The 21089-nt window shown below is 44.9% G+C and overlaps 1 protein-coding gene across 1 annotated transcript in view; it reads right to left on the minus strand.

Moving 5' to 3' along the window:
• Positions 1-2960: 2960 nt before the first annotated feature.
• The window catches only part of T265_04759 (hypothetical protein), a gene marked incomplete at both ends in the record, with an annotated part of 22653 nt that continues 4524 nt past the window's right edge, over positions 2961-21089 (minus strand). The window contains 2 exons of the mRNA XM_009169584.1: positions 2961-3355; positions 12306-12718. Coding sequence (XP_009167848.1) covers positions 3034-3355; positions 12306-12718 — 735 coding nt within the window. The remainder of the gene's footprint in view (positions 3356-12305; positions 12719-21089) is intronic.

Consider the following 21089-nt stretch of genomic DNA (forward strand, 5'->3'; position numbering starts at 1 on the left):
GAGAAATACACTCATTTGCAAACTAATTTGATTTTTCGAGAGGCTCACCTGGAACCCAGCCGAATCACTCGTTTGTGGTGTTTCGTAGGCTGTTGACGAATTTTCAGCAACCTTATGAGTAGTGCATTACAAATACATATCACTCCTTTTTGACCAATTTCATCACCGTTGACTACAGGTAACCCAAAATCAGCAATTAGGTTGGGCAGAATGACAAACTAATTGAGTAAAATCCAATATTTGGTTGACCTGATAGAACCGCTTTGAATTTCAACACGTAATGAAGTGTTTACCCGTATGCGTGAAGTGTGCCTAAGACACCCAGCAGATGCACCTGTTTTCCCAGTCATCCTATTTCGTTCATCTGTGCCAGGAAGAATCCCAGTTGTGGAAACTGACTTCAGCGTCATGAAAGCTTTTTCGTTCGTGGTAACTGTTTAACAAGAATACTCCCGGGCCCTCAAAATAGAAAAGCAGATAGTTTCTGACGATTCACTCTGCGAATGCAGAAAAATATCCTGTCATTTGTAGGATACGAGGGTGACGATAATAGCTGTGCTTCTGAGTTCACGCGTCCCTGTGTCAATAACGTCAACGCACAACTAATTCTAGCATTGAAAGAGCGAATCAAGGACAGTAAGGAAACGACAAAATTTGATCATTGAGAGCATAACAACATACAGTTGGAGTGAGGGAATGATATAAACGAATTAGTCGGTAGGGAAGCAGTTGGAGAATCAAGGACAAAAACGACAAAATTTGATCATTGAGAGCATAACAACATACAGTTGGAGTGAGGGAATGATATAAACGAATTAGTCGGTAGGGAAGCAGTTGGAGAAATTACAGACCGCAAAAGGGCTGGGAATTTACTGTTTCAGAAAACGACCATTAGATCGGCAGCGAAAAAATGAAAAAATGTAGATAATCTGTTGACTGGACGCGAGCACGTGTATCGGTAACGTAAGAGTTTGAGTTGAGCGGACAATTATAAGTAGGAAGGATGGACTGGTATTAAACTGAGGACCAAACAGGTCGTCAAGGGACGGCTACCAGGTCGCAGTGGTGCTGCGATTTGATGCGCTGATGCCCAGAAGGCAGGGGACTTCGCCAGAACGGGTTCGAACCCCTTACTGCACCTAGTTGGTGGATGTCGGTTAGTGACCAGCGAAATCAAGATACACAAATGAACATGCGAAGGGCTTTAACACTAGTTTAGGTAAAAATACTACAACAATGAGAGTAGACAGGATGAATTTGCGTAAGCAAACTTTGGACGTGGGATGGAAGAGCGAGACAAAACACGTAGGCGATGCTTGCGGTCGGTTTGAGCTGTGGCAAGAATGCGGATGCTGAATGGAAAGATGTGGTTAAAGCGGGTTACTCATAAGTAGCTGATAAAAACTCGAGTTACACAATCGGGTCCTGGAGAGACCAACGCCATCGACTCAGGATTGCTTGCCGACGATCACTTTAACCGGCTGATACACTATAATGTCAGATCGGTTAGACCTCATCGCGATAATGCGGACAAAACTACTCGTTAGAACACGGCACATCTGTATTGTCAACTGACGGATGAAGCATACGGGATGAATTATCCAATTATCAAACCCTAATTGACGTTGGTTTCGTTGTCATAAGAGAATCCAATTTCGTGACCGATTTCCTTGCTTTGTGGTCCTTAGTTGAGTTCAGCTAGTTGGTGGAAACGTCGAGAGGGATATCGATGACGACTATTTAGGTTAACAATTCTGTGCCAGTATTCTAACTGCGAAGATAGAGTACTGAATACCTGGGATAGTTTATAACACATGAATACAATGTAAGTTTTACCATTTCAATGTAGGGGCCGTGAAATACGGTGTACATTAAACAATCTTCAAACAAGGAAAACACTATGTCGAAAGTTGCTCGTCACTGACAGTCATCAGATCAAAACCACTCTGTATCTTTGGGATAACATGATTCTTTGTGTGGAAGTTAACCTGTATGTTCTTTGGACCGCCAGTGAGGCTACTACGGTCGACTGCTTCGGTTAATGTTTAACTGATTTAGATGCAATTCACTAGGACCATTGGCACCTTCAGCAATAACAGTAACTTGCTATATTGCATTTTAAATGGCAAAACGCTATTGCAGAGAGTATCACATAAAGTAGCATGAAATTTTGCTTATACAAAGTGAATATTTCCCGGCTCTTTATTGATTTCCCCTCGCGGGAAAGGAGGCTCTCCGGTGAGAGGATATGCAGACCTTTGGTGTTGTTTTGAGGGAGAATGAAACGTACCGTTATCCAACACCGAGTGACTAGTGGGGTGAATCATTAAATGGTCTGAGGGCTCGCGGAGTTCAACTATAAACGTTTGATGCAAGCACTCTACATTTAGGTCCCAGAACATAGCAGTATCGAGCTTGTTCCTAAAGAGTGAAATGACTGGTTGAACAGAGGGGTCGTTCTGCACAAATCAAAAAGAACTATCCTGAGTTATCCCTTAATGAAGGTTGACATACGATTGTTTGAGACAGAGACAAAACTGCATTTGAGAAATACACTTGCCTGATCTAGAAAGAACAACTCTTAAGATAAAATGCTTCGGGGTGGTCTCTCAAGAATGTATTGACTTTCAGGACTCCAACAAGCTCGGACAACCAACCCGTTTTTCAGGCAAACGTTGACCATCTCATTCCTCTAGAAAAACCAAACGCCCACTCACGCGTGCGATTGAAGAAAGAAAATGAAACGATAACAATCTTGTAACTTCTGATTTCTTTCCATCTCGAGATGCTGACTAAAAAATGACAGTATTTTGAACTTTATGCACGCTCTCCTAGGCCATTTCAACTGAAGGTGAAAAAAAACAAATCAATTTTTAATAGACTTTTTTCGAGCAAAATTCGAATGTACAAAAGAAAGGAAAGACAAAAAACGAAAAAAAAAACAGTACATGATGTATGAGAGAGCGATGAACTAGCGACCGAGACTGAGTTTTAAACGTCACCGAACAAAGTTGACAAGAGATTTGGACACAATCACCGATTTACGAACGAGTTAGAACCGTTCAAAATTCGACTGGATTGTTCATTAAGTGCCTGTTGCAGAAGCTCCACCTGTAACTCCCAAGCGCGCTTTTGCAAACTGAGTATTTCCAGTCGCATCGAATGCTCCCTGTTTAGGTGTTCCTGCAACTGCCTTTGAATTTCAGGTCCGCAATTCCACAGATAGGAAGGTTCACTCAAACCAGGCCCAGGAGCCGATAAACGGAATGGATTCGCTGACAAGAGTGAATGACTGTTGATGGAGCTGGTTCCAGAAGCCGCAGGAGAATTCTGCAGCCCGGTCGGCGTTTGGAATCTTGTTGGAAATAATAGGGGATAGTGACAAAGTAAAAAGATCACGCAGTAGCTTGAATGCAGTGCAGATTCTAGTCAAAACTGTGACAACAAACAAACCGAACTGCCCCCAACCAGAAAAGTTCATCCAGAGGAAGGAAATTTCCTTTCAGTTCGATCCTTCAACTTTAGGGCGTAAGGTAATTAGATTGCGTGGAGACGTGATAAGGGGCAAGCGCGCTACTGGGGATGATAGTATTAGAGCGACTAGGCCACTTTCAGCCCATAGTCAATGTTTACTGGAATCATCTAGACGAATTTAACTTATCCACGCAACCTAACTGCTCTCAATACAGTCTATATGTTGTGGATCGTCGATATGCGAGGAAATACGGCGTGTCTCAGTTAGACCCTCGCTCGTTAAATCGGTTCTGGTTAGGGTGGTGTTTGGCTTCGTTTGACCGTGCCGGTTGGCTTCGGCAAATCTAAAAGTGTGCACTAGTGATGCTAATAAATGACGAGAGATTCCAGGGGGGGGGGGGGGTGTGCACAGAAAGTGTTGTTGCTGGTTGTAAAATGGCGATTGTGAATTGAGAATGGGTAGGACAGATTCATGGAAAAATTAAACAGTTTCAATTTTCAGTCATTCAAGGGACACAGGAACCAGGAGTTGAAGGTACCCAGTGAAAAGTCACCTGGTAGATCAGGCTGGTAAGATTACATATTGGTTAGTCGCAATAATGGCAGAACATCCGATCGGGAACTTCGGCGTTTCGCTACAGTATGAGAAGACAGGAAAACCTTTGAAGTGGAGCAGCCGAGACTAAACGAAATGGAAACTCTCTCAAACTAAGCCAACCTAAGTAAATCAAACGTAGGTCCAGAAGTTACGCCACGTTTTTTCGAAGCCTATGGAAGCAATGTCATGAGAGATATATCCGGCCACAAGTCGCCGAAGAATTTGCACCACTTCATAAGCGTCACTGACAGAATATTATAAAATATCGAAGTCCACTGAACTAGTCATTCGATGCTGAAAACACTCTGTGTAATGATATAACGGTGCCCCTTATTGTTTTAACACGAATTTATCTAGAGGTTCGACAGGGGAAAGTTGTCCGAACTCAGAGCTCATTGTAAAATGATCATTCATAACTATATTTTTTTAGAAGCATAAGACACACTGAGGAAAGCATCGTCCAACAAATTCAGACAGCCCTTGGCGGGATCCCCAAATTGACAGTGCTTTACAGCCTTAGATTTGATTTAATCAAACACAAAACGGATCATCCCACACCCCATACTAGCCGAGCCACGTTCTACCACAAGGTCATGGTACTCACCCAAAGTATCGGTTATTTGAAATGCTTCTGTTTCCCCGTGCACCTACGAGAATTCAGCCTCAGTGTAAGGAGAGGTTGAAAGCGCGCTTTTCAACCACGTTTTATGGAATATGAAACACTGTGCTGATTGGATCGTAGGAAGCAGACGTAAAAGTCCAGATAACATACAAGTCCCTCTGGTGGTCTGAAGGAATTGCAGTTCGTTACCGTAAAATACAGTTCAATTAACTAGACTATTATCCTGGAAACATCACGAAAGTAACAGAGTCGTAGTGTTCCAGGAAGGCTTACTGTACTCAGATTTGCACGATCCCGTTACAAAGCTTTGATTTCCTTCGTGTTGACCAGCCTTCGTGACGAAGGCGGTGTCGTAACTCATACGAGGTCAGTGTTGTTCAATACACGACTGCCACACATATTTTACGAAGCGCATCAGTTGTTTAACTCTTCAATTCGATAACCCACTCCTCAAGTAACTGCCATTTGACTGTTTTCACAAAATAATTTACTTTTTTTAGTTTCTGGTTTCTCAGACAGCTTCGGTTATTTTTACTTGACCAGTACAGCCCCCTCCCCCAAAAAAATTGCTCGTGGACCTGATCAAAGCGGTCCTATCCGGACGGATTGACTAGCCCTTCTAGGGTTACATGATAACAAGATCTAACCTTAATCCAGATATTCAATTTTTACGAGTTCTGTGATAAGGTACTATATAGTTAACATGTGATAGATTACAAAATATGTCACCTACATCTGATCGCATTTGTCGCACTATAGCCAATAACCTGGAGGCCCTTAACAGAGGCTTTTCCGCAGAATCCCACTAACCGAAGTAGATATTCGATGACTTTTCTCGTGGTACTAAAATCACCATACTTTTTTTACTAGCTGTTTGCTGTTTCACCCTCCTTTAAGCTGTTTGACTACAGATTTGTTTTCCGGGAAAACATTATCTGCGACAAAGTTGTAGATCTAGATTCCCTGATAGAGCAGTTGTCACGCTCATCTATTAGAACACAGTCCAACAACAGAATAATTTCAGCCCACCTATTCGTTATGTAAGCCCGTGAACTGCTCAGACAGCAGTTGAAACCGGTTGAACCTAGACGCCAGCATCTTGGCGTTTCCCCGCATTTACACCATCAGAATAACCGATCTTGTTATACCTTGAAGAGCCGGCTTGACGACCAAACTTAGGTGTAATTACCAGCTCATGATGGAGCATGATAGGATCTACTTGTAGTAAGCCTTTACAAAAAATCACATTTTGCGTAGCTTTCGGTGGTAAAATAATTCATTCTAGGTTTGACAACCAGGATCAGGGGTGTGCGAAATACGATGCATTTGACCTACAAAAATACCTTCAGAAAACAGTAAGTGGAAATTTTCGCGCTTCCATTGATTTTCGACAATACTGTAATCCATACATTGATATCTTCAATGATAACATGCGTACTTCACTTGCCTCCTCTAATTAAACCGTTTTGAGCCTTTTCAAAGCCGCCCAAGTAGATCTACCACCTTTTTGGCGTCATGATCTTCGTATCTGGTTCACTCGTGTTCAGGCCCCATTTGCACTCCCAAGTATTAGCATGTATTGATCATTCTTCCACCAGAGGTCGTCTCGAACTTGCGCGATATTGTTACTGCGCCAGAAGCCATTTACCCTCAACTTCGGTGTACATTAAGCAGTCGCACCAGCATTTCCGCGCACAAACGGTTAGAGCAGCTTTTAGCAGTGAAACACTAGACGGTTCCACTCCCTCACAATTTTTGCGCGTTTATGTAGCATTTTCGGTGGTCGTGAATTAGGCGATGCCTTGCCTGAACAGAGTTATCTTAAGCGCCTACCCAGCTATGTGCAATCTATCCTCGTGTTCGATGTCGATAATATAACACTACCACAACTTGCGTTCATGAGATTCAGACAAGTCCAGTCAACCTTGAGGCGTCAACCATGAATTTCACGTTGTCTGCTCGGTTGGATGCTTTAGACAAACAGATAACCGCCATCGGTTTCAGTCGTCCAGTTTTTTCGGCGGTATCTGTACCGGTGCCATAACTCCAGCATCCGGTTCAACTCACCTAAATCACCAATCGATATTTTGCTGGTATCGTAGTACGTTTGAACATTTTGTTCGCAAGTGTGCTAAACCTTGCTCATTTCGCCCACCAACACGTTCTCCAATGCCACCTTTCGGAAAGTGTTCGGTCGGACAATAGAGGTGAGTACGGTCTACGGCCGTTTCCACAACACTCGCCGACTAACCATATTGGACAAACTTCCAGTTTCCGGTTCATTGGTACTGATGTAAGGGTTTACCCGAAACCTTTCTCCATTCGAAAGCAAATTTCGGGACAGAGGAACCCCATCGGACGCCACGTCAAGTAAATCAACGGCTGGTACAGCGAAAAGACAACGCATCATCCGCCCGGGTCGTCGCGTTCACTGGCCTGTGAGCTACATCGCTGCTTGATACACTTCTTTTATTTTATTTTTCTCTAAATCATTTCTCCTAAGGGGAGGAGTATTTGTAGCATCTCCACTTTGCTTGATTAAAGTTTCAGCCGCTTCGCTTAGTTTGATCAGTGAAAGTACACGTAACATTTTCAATCAACTTTGTTTACGCTGCTACCACCTTTATCACGTGCCATGCGTACGGCCTTGGTCAAGATCAGGTCAATTGTTTTTATGCAGCTGTCAAATGGGAATTGTCGTATGTGATTTCCCATAGTTTCCGCATTAAGTACGTATAGTTGGTCCGCTACTAGCTACCTGAGTAGTACAACACTTTGAAAAACGGATTGGATCTCAGGGCGCAGCATGCGGTCGAGGTGATGAAACGTTTGCAATCGAACTGCCCAGCTCAGCGAACAAGCCAACGACCATCTTCGCTACCTGAGCTACCGACATTTTCCTCTATAGAGAACGGAACATTTTAAACAATCGCTCCATCGCACGCATTCCCATGCGTCTTCACTCATCATTGAGTCCTCGGCTTCGCTGTAGGACCAAGAATGTGGCCATCTAGTGAAAGAAGAACAAACCTAAGCATTCGATAGGCTGAAAAACCGCGAAGCCTTTAGTGAAGATGGCATCCCTGCAGACATACAAGCCATGAACTATCGCTCTCTTCGTCCCATACGCAAAACTGTTCAGTCTTCTTGCCCAGTTTCCGTCATCTCCGCAAACGGTATACTGCGTACTAGGAACACGCGCATATGACCCTATAATGACGAGATATCGATCAGTTCAGATGAACTTTGATCACCCATGGTTCTCATTCCAAATAGTCCATGTACTTAAAGACCCGGAATTTCCAGGGAACCAAGTATGCTGGCCATTGGTTAAGCACGGCCAAGTAATGTAATAGCAAACTATAACGGATTTGCAGTGAAATTTGATTAGACAAAGATGAAGCCGACTTGAACATGAATACGGAAAATTCAGTATTTGAATGAGGCTATTGGTCATTCACCACTTACTCTCTACTTGTCCTCATTGAGTCCATATCCCGGCCACAACTGGAGTTGTCAGTACCTCCTTCAACATCACTTTGGGATGTTCGATCGCGATTGGACGCAGGATCCACGCAGTTCGCCAGGACCATTGGCTCGCATTTAACCGAAGCTTGAGTGGTCTCATCAGGTGTCAGGGTACCGTCCTGGAGTGGCATTACGAGAGTGAGCCGTACAATGGTCACAGCATATTCCAGGCACCGATTTACCAAGGTAGCATGTAGTATCTTGAGTTCCATTAGAGTGAGCCTGTTTGGTGACCTACGGATAACTACCAGTAAACCCTTGTTTAACAGAATGGCATCAATAAATTTCTACCGAAAACCAATCCCTGTAGATTAACACCGTCCATAGCCAACTGCGTCGATAAGATACATTCACCTGAGGAAAGCATCGTCCAACAAATTCAGACAGCCCTTGGCGGGATCCCCAAATTGACAGTGCTTTACAGCCTTAGATTTAATTACTACAAACACAAAACGGATCATCCCACACCCCATACTAGCCGAGCCACGTTCTACCACAAGGTCATGGTACTCACCCAAAGTATCGGTTATTTGAAATGCTTCTGTTTCCCCGTGCACCTACGAGAATTCAGCCTCAGTGTAAGGAGAGGTTGAAAGCGCACTTTTCAACCACGTTTTATGGAATATGAAACACTGTGCTGATTGGATCGTAGGAAGCAGACGTAAAAGTCCAGATAACATACAAGTCCCTCTGGTGGTCTGAAGGAATTGCAGTTCGTTACCGTAAAATACAGTTCAATTAACTAGACTATTATCCTGGAAACATCACGAAAGTAACAGAGTCGTAGTGTTCCAGGAAGGCTTACTGTACTCAGATTTGCACGATCCCGTTACAAAGCTTTGGTTTCCTTCGTGTTGACCAATTAGCCAGCCTTCGTGACGAAGGCGGTGTCGTGACTCATACGAGGTCAGTGTTGTTCAATACAATTTCCTTCGTGTTGACCAGCCTTCGTGACGAAGGCGGTGTCGTAACTCATACGAGGTCAGTGTTGTTCAATACACGACTGCCACACATATTTTACGAAGCGCATCAGTTGTTTAACTCTTCAATTCGATAACCCACTCCTCAAGTAACTGCCATTTGACTGTTTTCACAAAATAATTTACTTTTTTTAGTTTCTGGTTTCTCAGACAGCTTCCGTTATTTTTACTTGACCAGTACAGCCCCCTCCCCCAAAAAAATTGCTCGTGGACCTGATCAAAGCGGTCCTATCCGGACGGATTGACTAGCCCTTCTAGGGTTACATGATAACAAGATCTAACCTTAATCCAGATATTCAATTTTTACGAGTTCTGTGATAAGGTACTATATAGTTAACATGTGATAGATTACAAAATATGTCACCTACATCTGATCGCATTTGTCGCACTATAGCCAATAACCTGGAGGCCCTTAACAGAGGCTTTTCCGCAGAATCCCACTAACCGAAGTAGATATTCGATGACTTTTCTCGTGGTACTAAAATCACCATATTTTTTTTTACTAGCTGTTTGCTGTTTCACCCTCCTTTAAGCTGTTTGACTACAGATTTGTTTTCCGGGAAAACATTATCTGCGACAAAGTTGTAGATCTAGATTCCCTGATAGAGCAGTTGTCACGCTCATCTATTAGAACACAGTCCAACAACAGAATAATTTCAGCCCACCTATTCGTTATGTAAGCCCGTGAACTGCTCAGACAGCAGTTGAAACCGGTTGAACCTAGACGCCAGCATCTTGGCGTTTCCCCGCATTTACACCATCAGAATAACCGATCTTGTTATACCTTGAAGAGCCGGCTTGACGACCAAACTTAGGTGTAATTACCAGCTCATGATGGAGCATGATAGGATCTACTTGTAGTAAGCCTTTACAAAAAATCACATTTTGCGTAGCTTTCGGTGGTAAAATAATTCATTCTAGGTTTGACAACCAGGATCAGGGGTGTGCGAAATACGATGCATTTGACCTACAAAAATACCTTCAGAAAACAGTAAGTGGAAATTTTCGCGCTTCCATTGATTTTCGACAATACTGTAATCCATACATTGATATCTTCAATGATAACATGCGTACTTCACTTGCCTCCTCTAATTAAACCGTTTTGAGCCTTTTCAAAGCCGCCCAAGTAGATCTACCACCTTTTTGGCGTCATGATCTTCGTATCAGGTTTACTCGTGTTCAGGCCCATTTGCACTCCCGAGTATTAGCATGTATTGATCATTCTTCCACCAGAGGTCGTCTCGAACTTGCGCGATATTGTTACTGCGCCAGAAGCCATTTACCCTCAACTTCGGTGTACATTAAGCAGTCGCACTAGCATTTCCGCGCACAAACGGTTAGAGCAGCTTTTAGCAGTGAAACACTAGACGGTTCCACTCCCTCACAATTTTTGCGCGTTTATGTAGCATTTTCGGTGGTCGTGAATTAGGCGATGCCTTGCCTGAACAGAGTTATCTTAAGCGCCTACCCAGCTATGTGCAATCTATCCTCGTGTTCGATGTCGATAATATAACACTACCACAACTTGCGTTCATGAGATTCAGCCAAGTCCAGTCAACCTTGAGGCGTCAACCATGAATTTCACGTTGTCTGCTCGGTTGGATGCTTTAGACAAACAGATAACCGCCATCGGTTTCAGTCGTCCAGTTTTTTCGGCGGTATCTGTACCGGTGCCATAACTCCAGCATCCGGTTCAACTCACCTAAATCACCAATCGATATTTTGCTGGTATCGTAGTACGTTTGAACATTTTGTTCGCAAGTGTGCTAAACCTTGCTCATTTCGCCCACCAACACGTTCTCCAATGCCACCTTTCGGAAAGTGTTCGGTCGGACAATAGAGGTGAGTACGGTCTACGGCCGTTTCCACAACACTCGCCGACTAACCATATTGGACAAACTTCCAGTTTCCGGTTCATTGGTACTGATGTAAGGGTTTACCCGAAACCTTTCTCCATTCGAAAGCAAATTTCGGGACAGAGGAACCCCATCGGACGCCACGTCAAGTAAATCAACGGCTGGTACAGCGAAAAGACAACGCATCATCCGCCCGGGTCGTCGCGTTCACTGGCCTGTGAGCTACATCGCTGCTTGATACACTTCTTTTATTTTATTTTTCTCTAAATCATTTCTCCTAAGGGGAGGAGTATTTGTAGCATCTCCACTTTGCTTGAGTAAAGTTTCAGCCGCTTCGCTTAGTTTGATCAGTGAAAGTACACGTAACATTTTCAATCAACTTTGTTTACGCTGCTACCACCTTTATCACGTGCCATGCGTACGGCCTTGGTCAAGATCAGGTCAATTGTTTTTATGCAGCTGTCAAATGGGAATTGTCGTATGTGATTTCCCATAGTTTCCGCATTAAGTACGTATAGTTGGTCCGCTACTAGCTACCTGAGTAGTACAACACTTTGAAAAACGGATTGGATCTCAGGGCGCAGCATGCGGTCGAGGTGATGAAACGTTTGCAATCGAACTGCCCAGCTCAGCGAACAAGCCAACGACCATCTTCGCTACCTGAGCTACCGACATTTTCCTCTATAGAGAACGGAACATTTCAAACAATCGCTCCATCGCACGCATTCCCATGCGTTTTCACTCATCATTGAGTCCTCGGCTTCGCTGTAGGACCAAGAATGCGGCCATCTAGTGAAAGAAGAACAAACCTAAGCATTCGATAGGCTGAAAAACCGCGAAGCCTTTAGTGAAGATGGCATCCCTGCAGACATACAAGCCATGAACTATCGCTCTCTTCGTCCCATACGCAAAACTGTTCAGTCTTCTTGCCCAGTTTCCGTCATCTCCGCAAACGGTATACTGCGTACTAGGAACACGCGCATATGACCCTATAATGACGAGATATCGATCAGTTCAGATGAACTTTGATCACCCATGGTTCTCATTCCAAATAGTCCATGTACTTAAAGACCCGGAATTTCCAGGGAACCAAGTATGCTGGCCATTGGTTAAGCACGGCCAAGTAATGTAATAGCAAACTATAACGGATTTGCAGTGAAATTTGATTAGACAAAGATGAAGCCGACTTGAACATGAATACGGAAAATTCAGTATTTGAATGAGGCTATTGGTCATTCACCACTTACTCTCTACTTGTCCTCATTGAGTCCATATCCCGGCCACAACTGGAGTTGTCAGTACCTCCTTCAACATCACTTTGGGATGTTCGATCGCGATTGGACGCAGGATCCACGCAGTTCGCCAGGACCATTGGCTCGCATTTAACCGAAGCTTGAGTGGTCTCATCAGGTGTCAGGGTACCGTCCTGGTTAAATGTCGCATTAGTTGAGTGAGAAGGGCCAGAAGTAGGAAAACCGTAGGAACCAAACTGCGATTGAGCCCAGGCATTGGCATAGCGAAGTTTAATTAGAGGACTGTGTTGCGCCAGGAATTCGACAATGGTTGAGTTCGTTTCATTCCAGTCTAATTCCGGAGTCACATGCCCCGCACGGATCTTTCGTTTTGTAGTAGAAACCAAATTCTCCCATTTCTTTTTTACCTAAACAAAAAAGGTGAAAGCAATTAGTTAACCCATCGCTGGAGCACTGTATTTCGAACACACACTGGAAAGTGGGCACAAATGTCCCCGTTTTCACAAACAGCCTGAAGCCAGTGGTCAAAGGATCAAGCCCACTTCGTGGGCCCAAATAAGAGAACGTTTTCGGGACCCAACCACATCTCTGCTATAGCCACCTTTATTATTCTTGATAGTCATCCCTCTTTTAGAACTGGATAATCATAGACGAAATACTGCGAAATATGGGAGTGAGAGGACTCGTAAAACTGAGCCATAAAAAGTCATATAGGCAGAAAATTGAAAGCAAAATTTTCCTAGTAGGTCGGCCAGATGGTCCGGACACGGTAGTTGTTGACTATGACGGATCTCAGCAGCGGAAAGTCTCTAACAACCGATGGGAGATACCGTTCGATCATCGTTCTGGTGAACATCTGTCAATCATGTTAGTTGGTGAAGTGAATGCTTTAGGTGGCCCCTTACTTCTGACCGGCTCCCGCGGTAAGATGACGCGATTCCTCATGTACAAGCAGTATGGCTATACGTGCGCGGCGCCAGTGGTAAGGTCTGCACTCATTTATATGCACCAATGTTTTTTAGCGACGAACACTGTAAACTGTCGAAAGACCCAAACAATGGATATCGGATTTGACAGCAATAGGCCATACCAAACTGGTCTTCAAAACGACGGTGATCTACTGAACGGCAGTGATTGGTTGGACAATGCTGATGAACTCAGGCGGAGGTTCAGCATCAAGTTGTATGAATATCTACATTCAGAACCTTCACACGGTAATAATTGGAGGTGGCAACCCTGATCACCCAATACTGCTATAGTTTCTGATGACTGAGAGTCAAGAAAGGTAATAAATCGCGAGAAACTGACCACCGTTGGGCGTTTTAAAGAGTGATTACCATGAAGCACCTATCTCAAAGTGGAGATATTTTTAATCTACCTGCGCCACGACATTTTTCTATCACAGTAACCTATCAACCTGCAGAATGTCAGAAGGGATCTTGATTACGGCCACCAGACTGGTGTCACGATGGGTTTTACACTATGTCCTTGCCCGCTTCCTGAAGAGTGGATCATGGCCGAACGGCTGCAATCTACCGGAGCTCTGCTTTTGTTCCAAACAGTTTCTAGTACGGTCACCAGCCTGTTCACCGGAGCTTCATCACCTCCAAAGCGCACAAAGAACAAATCAAGCGAATCGAGTGCTTTGTCGCACTGGTAGAATGAAAGCTTGTACTGAATTTCTGTTGCTGATGAGAAACGAGTTCGGTGTCAACTTTTCATCCAGGTTCACTGAGCTTCTCCAGTGTTTTGAAGAAGTCTAGTGGAATCGCTCTTCGAAGTGGTCAACTCATCTTCCAAACCAACAATTTTTGCAAAGGATTTGATGTTCTCTCTTTCCCAATAATCGTTTCGCTACCTCTCATTCTCTGACCACCACCTTAAATAAGCCGAAATAAGGCACAGTTGTCTGCCGAAGCAGAAAACCTTTCCATCACTTTGTACTCCGCAGTATACCCGAGATGTCTGCCATTCTTCCCGATTATGCTGTGTGAGGGTTCTGCGTGCGCTACCTCAGTCTCTTGTTGTCGGTACGCCTTCTCTAGAAAGAACTGTAACAGATGTGGATCTTGACAATATCTGGAGTTCGATTTGGATGGCTTGGACAGTCAGTCCTAAAAGTTGGGAACACAGTATCTTCCAGGGGCCAACAGAAGATATCAGTCTTTGCCGTAATCATCCATCTGAACAAGGGAATCCGTCATTCAAAATATCCAAAATGGCTAAATTTGCTGCTCATGCAACACTCGCTGAAGTTATGACACAGAGGGCAAACCTGTCGTCACGATCTTATATAAGATCAGTTATCAAGGCGGTTAACGGTCCACCCACCAACCGTACATTTCCGGACTTTCTCTTCTGCATCCAGCCAAGGTTATGTTTCGGAGGCTGTACATGAGAGGTGATTAATCTTCGCTTAATTACGATCGAAATGTACACCTATCTTGGATAACTATCACCAACAGCCCTAGTTCATTGGTTCAAACAAATGACATTCAGCTCTCAAACAATCAAAAAAGAAGGCCCAGTTAAATACTGAAAGGAGTGAAAAGTGTTCATGAAAAAGTCCTCGGGGTAAATGGCTGAAGTATTCAAGGGTATCCTACAAAAACATCTTAGAATAGTACATAAATGAAACGTTTGAAGTATGCTAAAGTGACGCTAGGATTTGCCCACTAGGATCTGTACAGCATCTTTAGCGAACATCATCAAACACAAGGCGACATGCAGTATATAACTAGAGAGTGGGCTACGTGCACTAGTGGAATCGGTTCTGTGCGACATCTTGAAGGCTTTCACGAAATGTACAATAAAAGGTAGGCAAACTACAACTAGGAATCACCTAACGTTTACCGACAGAAGCTCGACGACAATGGCCACCTGGTAAGGCTCAGGAAAGAAAACCGGTAGTGGATTGTTGATGGACTTATAGGCAACCATATGATTGCTGCTTATACCAAGAACACAACCTGTAAACTGTTCATCAACAAAGATGAAGTTGAACATACCCGCTCGAATCTTGCTTGGTGCTCACGTAAGACAACGAAGAATCAGTGACGCCAGAAGTCTTGTCACAACAGGCGTCAAACTAACACCTTTGTGGTTACTAAATTCACTGCGAGTACCCTTTTTGAAAATGGGCACCACCATCAATTTTTCCCAGTTGTCTGGGACGACCTCCTCCCAAATAGGGTAGACAGGCACTGACTGAGGAATCCACGGCCATCCCTGAAAAGAGCAGGTGGAAGGTCGTCAGGACCAGCGGCACGATGACGCTTGAGTAGAGAAATACATTTGAACACTTCTGAGACTGGAGGAAGCTCCATATTTACGGTTCACCTTTCTGTTGAAGACCAGGTTTCTGGATTGGAGGTAGCAGATGGCCAGCTGAATTGCTGCTCGAAATACTGTGCCCAGCGGTCCAAATGTTCTGCTTTGTTGCATATCAGGAGGTCATTTTGGTCCCTGATTATTTCGCTGACAAGAGGTTTCCGAGGACCAGTCGAACGAATCAAGTAGAACAGCTTGCGCACGTTTCCATCATTCTCTGCATCTTCCACTTCTTCGGTCTTTCGGGTCTACCAAGCTTCTCGGTCCGCGCGGACACTCATTTTCACCTGGCGTCGGATGATGCGCCAGATGGAGTTGTGGCGACCAGGTGGAGTCTGTCGCCGGGTTTCCAGCAAAGACATGGTCCTATCAGAGATCCAATGCTTGGATGGGGTTGGCTGGGTTGTATCGCAAACTGACGTTCCGGCCTTGAGTAGCGCTTTGGATATTTTTTCCCAGTGGTCGTTTATATCCGACACCGTACCTTCAGAAAGGCGTTCGAGGAGCTGATTCTGATAGTTTCGTTTGACTTCTGGGACCACCAGCTTCTCAATGGCTAAGCGAGGTGTACGCGTTTTGCGTACACCTGAAAAGCAGCAGCGTACAAGCGCATGGTCGGAGTCCACGCTGGTGTTTCGGAAGGACCGGCAGGCGATGATCGACCCTCGCCACCAGTAACTGATGGCGATGTGGTCTATTTGGATTCGTTGTTAGTTTGTCGGTGAACACCACGTTGTCAAGCGATTTCCACTGTTCTGGAAATTCGCACCGTAAAGGAACAGTCTGTGATCGGCACAAATCTGAAGTAACCGGTCTCCGTTGTCCGTGTGTCTTGTGTCCAAACCAAGACGACCACCCAATCGGGCATCAGAAGCGCTTAGTCGACCTACCTGGGCGTTCATGTCACCAGCAACTAGAACTATATCTGAGCTTTTAGCCTGCTGTAGAAGGGCACCTAGAGCGTCACAGAAACTGATTTTGGCAAATTCAGAGCTACAGTCAGTTGGGGCGTAAGCAGACACAATAAACAGGGTGCGATGGACCTCACGTCCTCTAGATTCTCTCACAGATGTTGTCAAACGAACCGCGCACAGGTGACTATCAATGAGTATCCAATCAAGCAGAGGCGCTTCCGCTCAGTCGCTCAATACAATACCCAATCCGTCATGCCCAGCTGCAGTGGCCTGTGCATCAACAGAGGTGCGCAGCCGGAACCTGGAGGAGAGCGAGGGGGTAGTCGGTTCGATCATAGCACTTGTGCCTTGCATCATTGTTTCCGACAGACAACGTACATCAATACACGGAAAATCCAGCGTACGAGAAAGAGCCACCTGTTGACTTGCTTTCGACAATGCGCGAACATTGAAGGTGGCTAAGTAGACAGGCTTTCGAGGTTTGAAAACAGACTTCGAAGTGTTTAGGGTTGTGACTGCACTCGTACGTGCAGAAGCTGCAGCTGAGTGTGATGAAGGGCGAGCAAAACAGCCAGTTCTAGAGCTGGGACCTGCGGAGAAAGTATTCAAATTTGGGTAGGGGAGGGTGGAAGATAGAAAGCCTGAAAGTGTAAGATGGGTTGTGTCAACAGTATCATGTTTTCGCTTACCCGCCCTGCTGTATGTAGCCAGTAAGGCGACCTGGCTGATGGCACCACGCGGCTGTTGATGTGGCATGGGAGTAATGTTAAATGTAAACGTCATGGTTGGGATGAGATGGGATACCACCTGGACGATTGGGGTCCTAAAACAAAGTCTTGTTCGAAAGCCCGATCGCAAGGCAACGGTGTTTGGCGGGAAATTCACTACCATTTTTTATAGAACAAGTCGCCACACCTGTTCCAACCCCCAACCTGGAGGGCCAGGAGACTGTGTTCGTCAGACCCCTAGCCATTGGCCAACCAGGTATGATAGACTATGTGAGTGTCACGTGGACACCGTTCAGTATAGCTCAATGGATCGCCGAGATAAGCAAATCGCCACACCAGGGTAAGATCCAGTCTCTTCGTGACGGTTACAGGAGTGCGAGTAAGACTTGCCAACCTGCGTTGCTTGTGGCGCGAAAGACAAATTTCATTCAGAGTTGAACGATCATGTTTATGAAGTAACCAGTAAAGAGCTCCTACCTTGCAGTTGTGAAACTTCGCACGTTTGACATAAAGGCCTCAATGACCCCCTCTCCCAAGGTTCCGTCCTCGACAATCTTGTACCATGGCATAAATAAACTGGCTGCAATGTGCGCGCAACAGAATAGTGTATTACAATAAACCAGTTGTTTAAGAAGCAGATAAAAGCATTTTACCAAAGAGCTTTGGATATCTACTAGACAAGCCTAACCAGTTTCCAACGGCTTGCTGGCGGGACAGTTCATGACATCTTGAAAACCAGATACAGTGAAACATTCTTGTTTTCTTGTTTACAGCGACTTATTAGGAGATGATACTCATATGTCTTTATTTTATTGCTGTAAGTGTGGTCGCCTTGCTTGTATAAGGTTTCTCTGAAGCACATGGTGCTTTTGGCATTGAGTCCCAACCCTTTCTCTTACTACCAATCTTTACTGGAAAGGTATTCCATCCTGATCGTGAGGCAGTTAAGCACTAGTATTTACTATTGACGTGTTGTTCTCAACGAGGATTTCAAAAGTTTGTCACCATCATCATGGACAAAAGGCCAGTGTTCATCAGCGTCATTAGAGGAGGGACAGAAGTAACTGTGTTGACACTAATGCTTCACTGCCACACAAGATTAACGCTTTTAAGTGAGAAGAGAAAACAATGGATGTGGAAAGGACCTGGTGATGAGCTACCGCAAGCACCCTGAGTTACCCACACTCCTAAACGCTTAATCAGATAATCCGGAAGGAAACTGAGAGCAAAGAGGTGATAGATAAGTCGATTAACCGCCGTTCTTTGCAATGTCTCCAGTCACAAGCAAAGGGGGTCACGAGGACCACTCAACGGAGAGCGAGCCACCCCAGCATCAGCCAAATAATTGGCAATCTCTTTCACACCTTCTACTATGTCACACGTTGTCCACCTCAGTTTGCGCCATTCTGAAGGAGACGGATATCAGAATGCGCCTCAGTACACGATGTTTACGCAGGTGTGACACATGGCCGAAACGTCGCACTTGATGATGGTAGATGGCATCCGTGGCCGAAGTAACCGCTACAAATCCAAATAAGCGCTTTCTAATTTTCAATAGGGGTTGTCGTATTGTAAGTGAAGCCAATATACGCTGAAAATCGAAAAACAATGCACATCTGTTTGACCTTTGTCGGAAATCAACAACACTGTGTGTGGTGTATGGATACAAAGATTACAGCTGATCAGATTACCCTCTGGTGCTGTGCAAAAGGCACCTACTGTGCGCAGCCGTTCGAGGAGTCAGAAATTATGCCTAACCCATGCGTCCTACGGTGAAAGCAGCCCTCCAGCAGCCATGTAGGTTAAATTGTTGAGCGAAAGGCCAGAGAAAGGGTCTCTGAACAAAACACTGTTTTCACCCACTGCCAAGTAGGTCAGACTTTTGAGTCGAAGCCTCAAGCTGGGTTACGTCAACTAAACGACCTTATTCAGTCTGGGCAACCGGGAAATACCATTCGCCCTCTCAAGCCTTCGTTCACTGACTCCGCCCAGCATGTCATTCACGTTATACTGATTCATTTAGCTGGCATGCATCTAGTGGTTGCTCCGTATTTGAGATTATCCCCAGTAAAACAAATCAAAATAAAAACTTACTAACTTCAAGGGATCTGTTCCATTTCACCACTCTCAACGTCTGTACTACAGGAGGTAGTTCTTGCTCAGATCCTGTCACTCTTTTGATCAATGTATGTTGTCTCCGAACACGTATATGAGACCCCAGTACGGTCATTCACCTCAAGCCTCTTGGAGCGAACCCAGATGTCTCTCACTTCATTGTTCACTGTGCAATTGCTCGTGGTATCTACGGTATGGGAATTGCGCTTGGCCCTAGAGATGAATTGCCTCAATGGACTGGATTCCGGAAAACAGTCATCTTTATGTTGTTAGGTTGACTGGTTCAATCAAGATTAATGCATCTCAACGTAATAAGTGGTGTTTGCTTGTTGAATGGGCATACTTTCCGACTGACGACAGCTCTGAGATTGAGAAAGACAGTTTCTATAGAGATTTTTTACGGATACTCTGGTCAGCGAGCACCAATATCGTGATTCCGGCAAGTGATATAGATACTCACGTTGGCCGACTGAATTCTAATGAAGCCCTTCTTGACGGCCCATTCAGGAGGCGATTCCTCTCGTTATTAGCTGGACGTCGTTTGTTTCTGGCTGGCAGATACTTACAGCACAAGCGCTCAAACTGTGCGAATTGGGGACCACCAAATGCAGACGCTCGGTCATTTTGGTCTTTCTCGACCTGAAGTGTGCATTCCATTTTGTTGGTTGCTCAGTGCCGTTATCCGCACCCGCCCAACAAAGTACGTTTCAGAAGATTGTGTCGTTATATTTACATCATTACTTTCCATTCTTGTTCAAATTCATCATCGATCAAATAGTGAAATGGACGTTGGAATCTAGGTGTTCAGATGGTTACTGGTATGAACACGACGATCAAGTAAAAGCCATGTTGAATAAACTGACCACTTTCATCCTATCTTACATCATATGACTTGCACTTACAAGGTGCACAGCCATCCCTCAGAAAGTGCACTCCTAAATGAGTCCCTAACAAATCAAGGAACACTGGAGGTTGTGAGGAATGCTGAGCACTTCGGTATTTGTATTAGTTCCGACGCTCGATTAAGTTAGTGCACGAATTTCAAAGGCGCAAATCACGTTTGCTAATTTGTGTCACTTGTGGCATCGAACCGTCACGAAGAGACTAGACCTTACCGTTGTGTGGCGGTTTGTGTATCTCGTCTACCCATTGAGCTATACTGGGTGGTCTCTCATACCAGGTTGGTCCATGGGTAGGGGTCTGACGAACACAGTCTCCTGGCCCTCCAGGTTGCGGGTTGGAACATGTATGGCGACGTGTTCCGTAAAAATGGTAATGTACTTGCATCTCCAGTCCTATACCGCTGCCTTGCGGTTGGGCTTTTGAGCCAAAGGCTTTCACCCTCCCCTACCCAAATTTGAATACTTTCTCCGCAGGTCCCAGCTCTAGGACTGGCTGTTTTGCTCGCCCTTCATCACACTCAGCTGCAGCTTCTGCACGTACGAGTTCAGTCACAACCCTAAACACTTCGAAGTCTGTTTTCAAACCTCGAAAGCCTGTCTACTTAGCCACCTTCAATGTTCGCGCATTGTCGAAAGCAAGTCAACAGGTGGCTTTTGCTCGTACGCTGGATTTTCCGTGTATTGATCTACGTTGTCTGTCGGAAACAATGATGCAAGACACAAGTGCTATGATCGAACCGACTGCCCCCTCGCTCTCCTCCAGGTTCCGGCTGCGCACCTCTGTTGATG

The sequence above is a fragment of the Opisthorchis viverrini genome (assembly GCF_000715545.1).
Source record: "Opisthorchis viverrini unplaced genomic scaffold opera_v5_82, whole genome shotgun sequence".
Taxonomy (NCBI): domain Eukaryota; kingdom Metazoa; phylum Platyhelminthes; class Trematoda; order Opisthorchiida; family Opisthorchiidae; genus Opisthorchis; species Opisthorchis viverrini.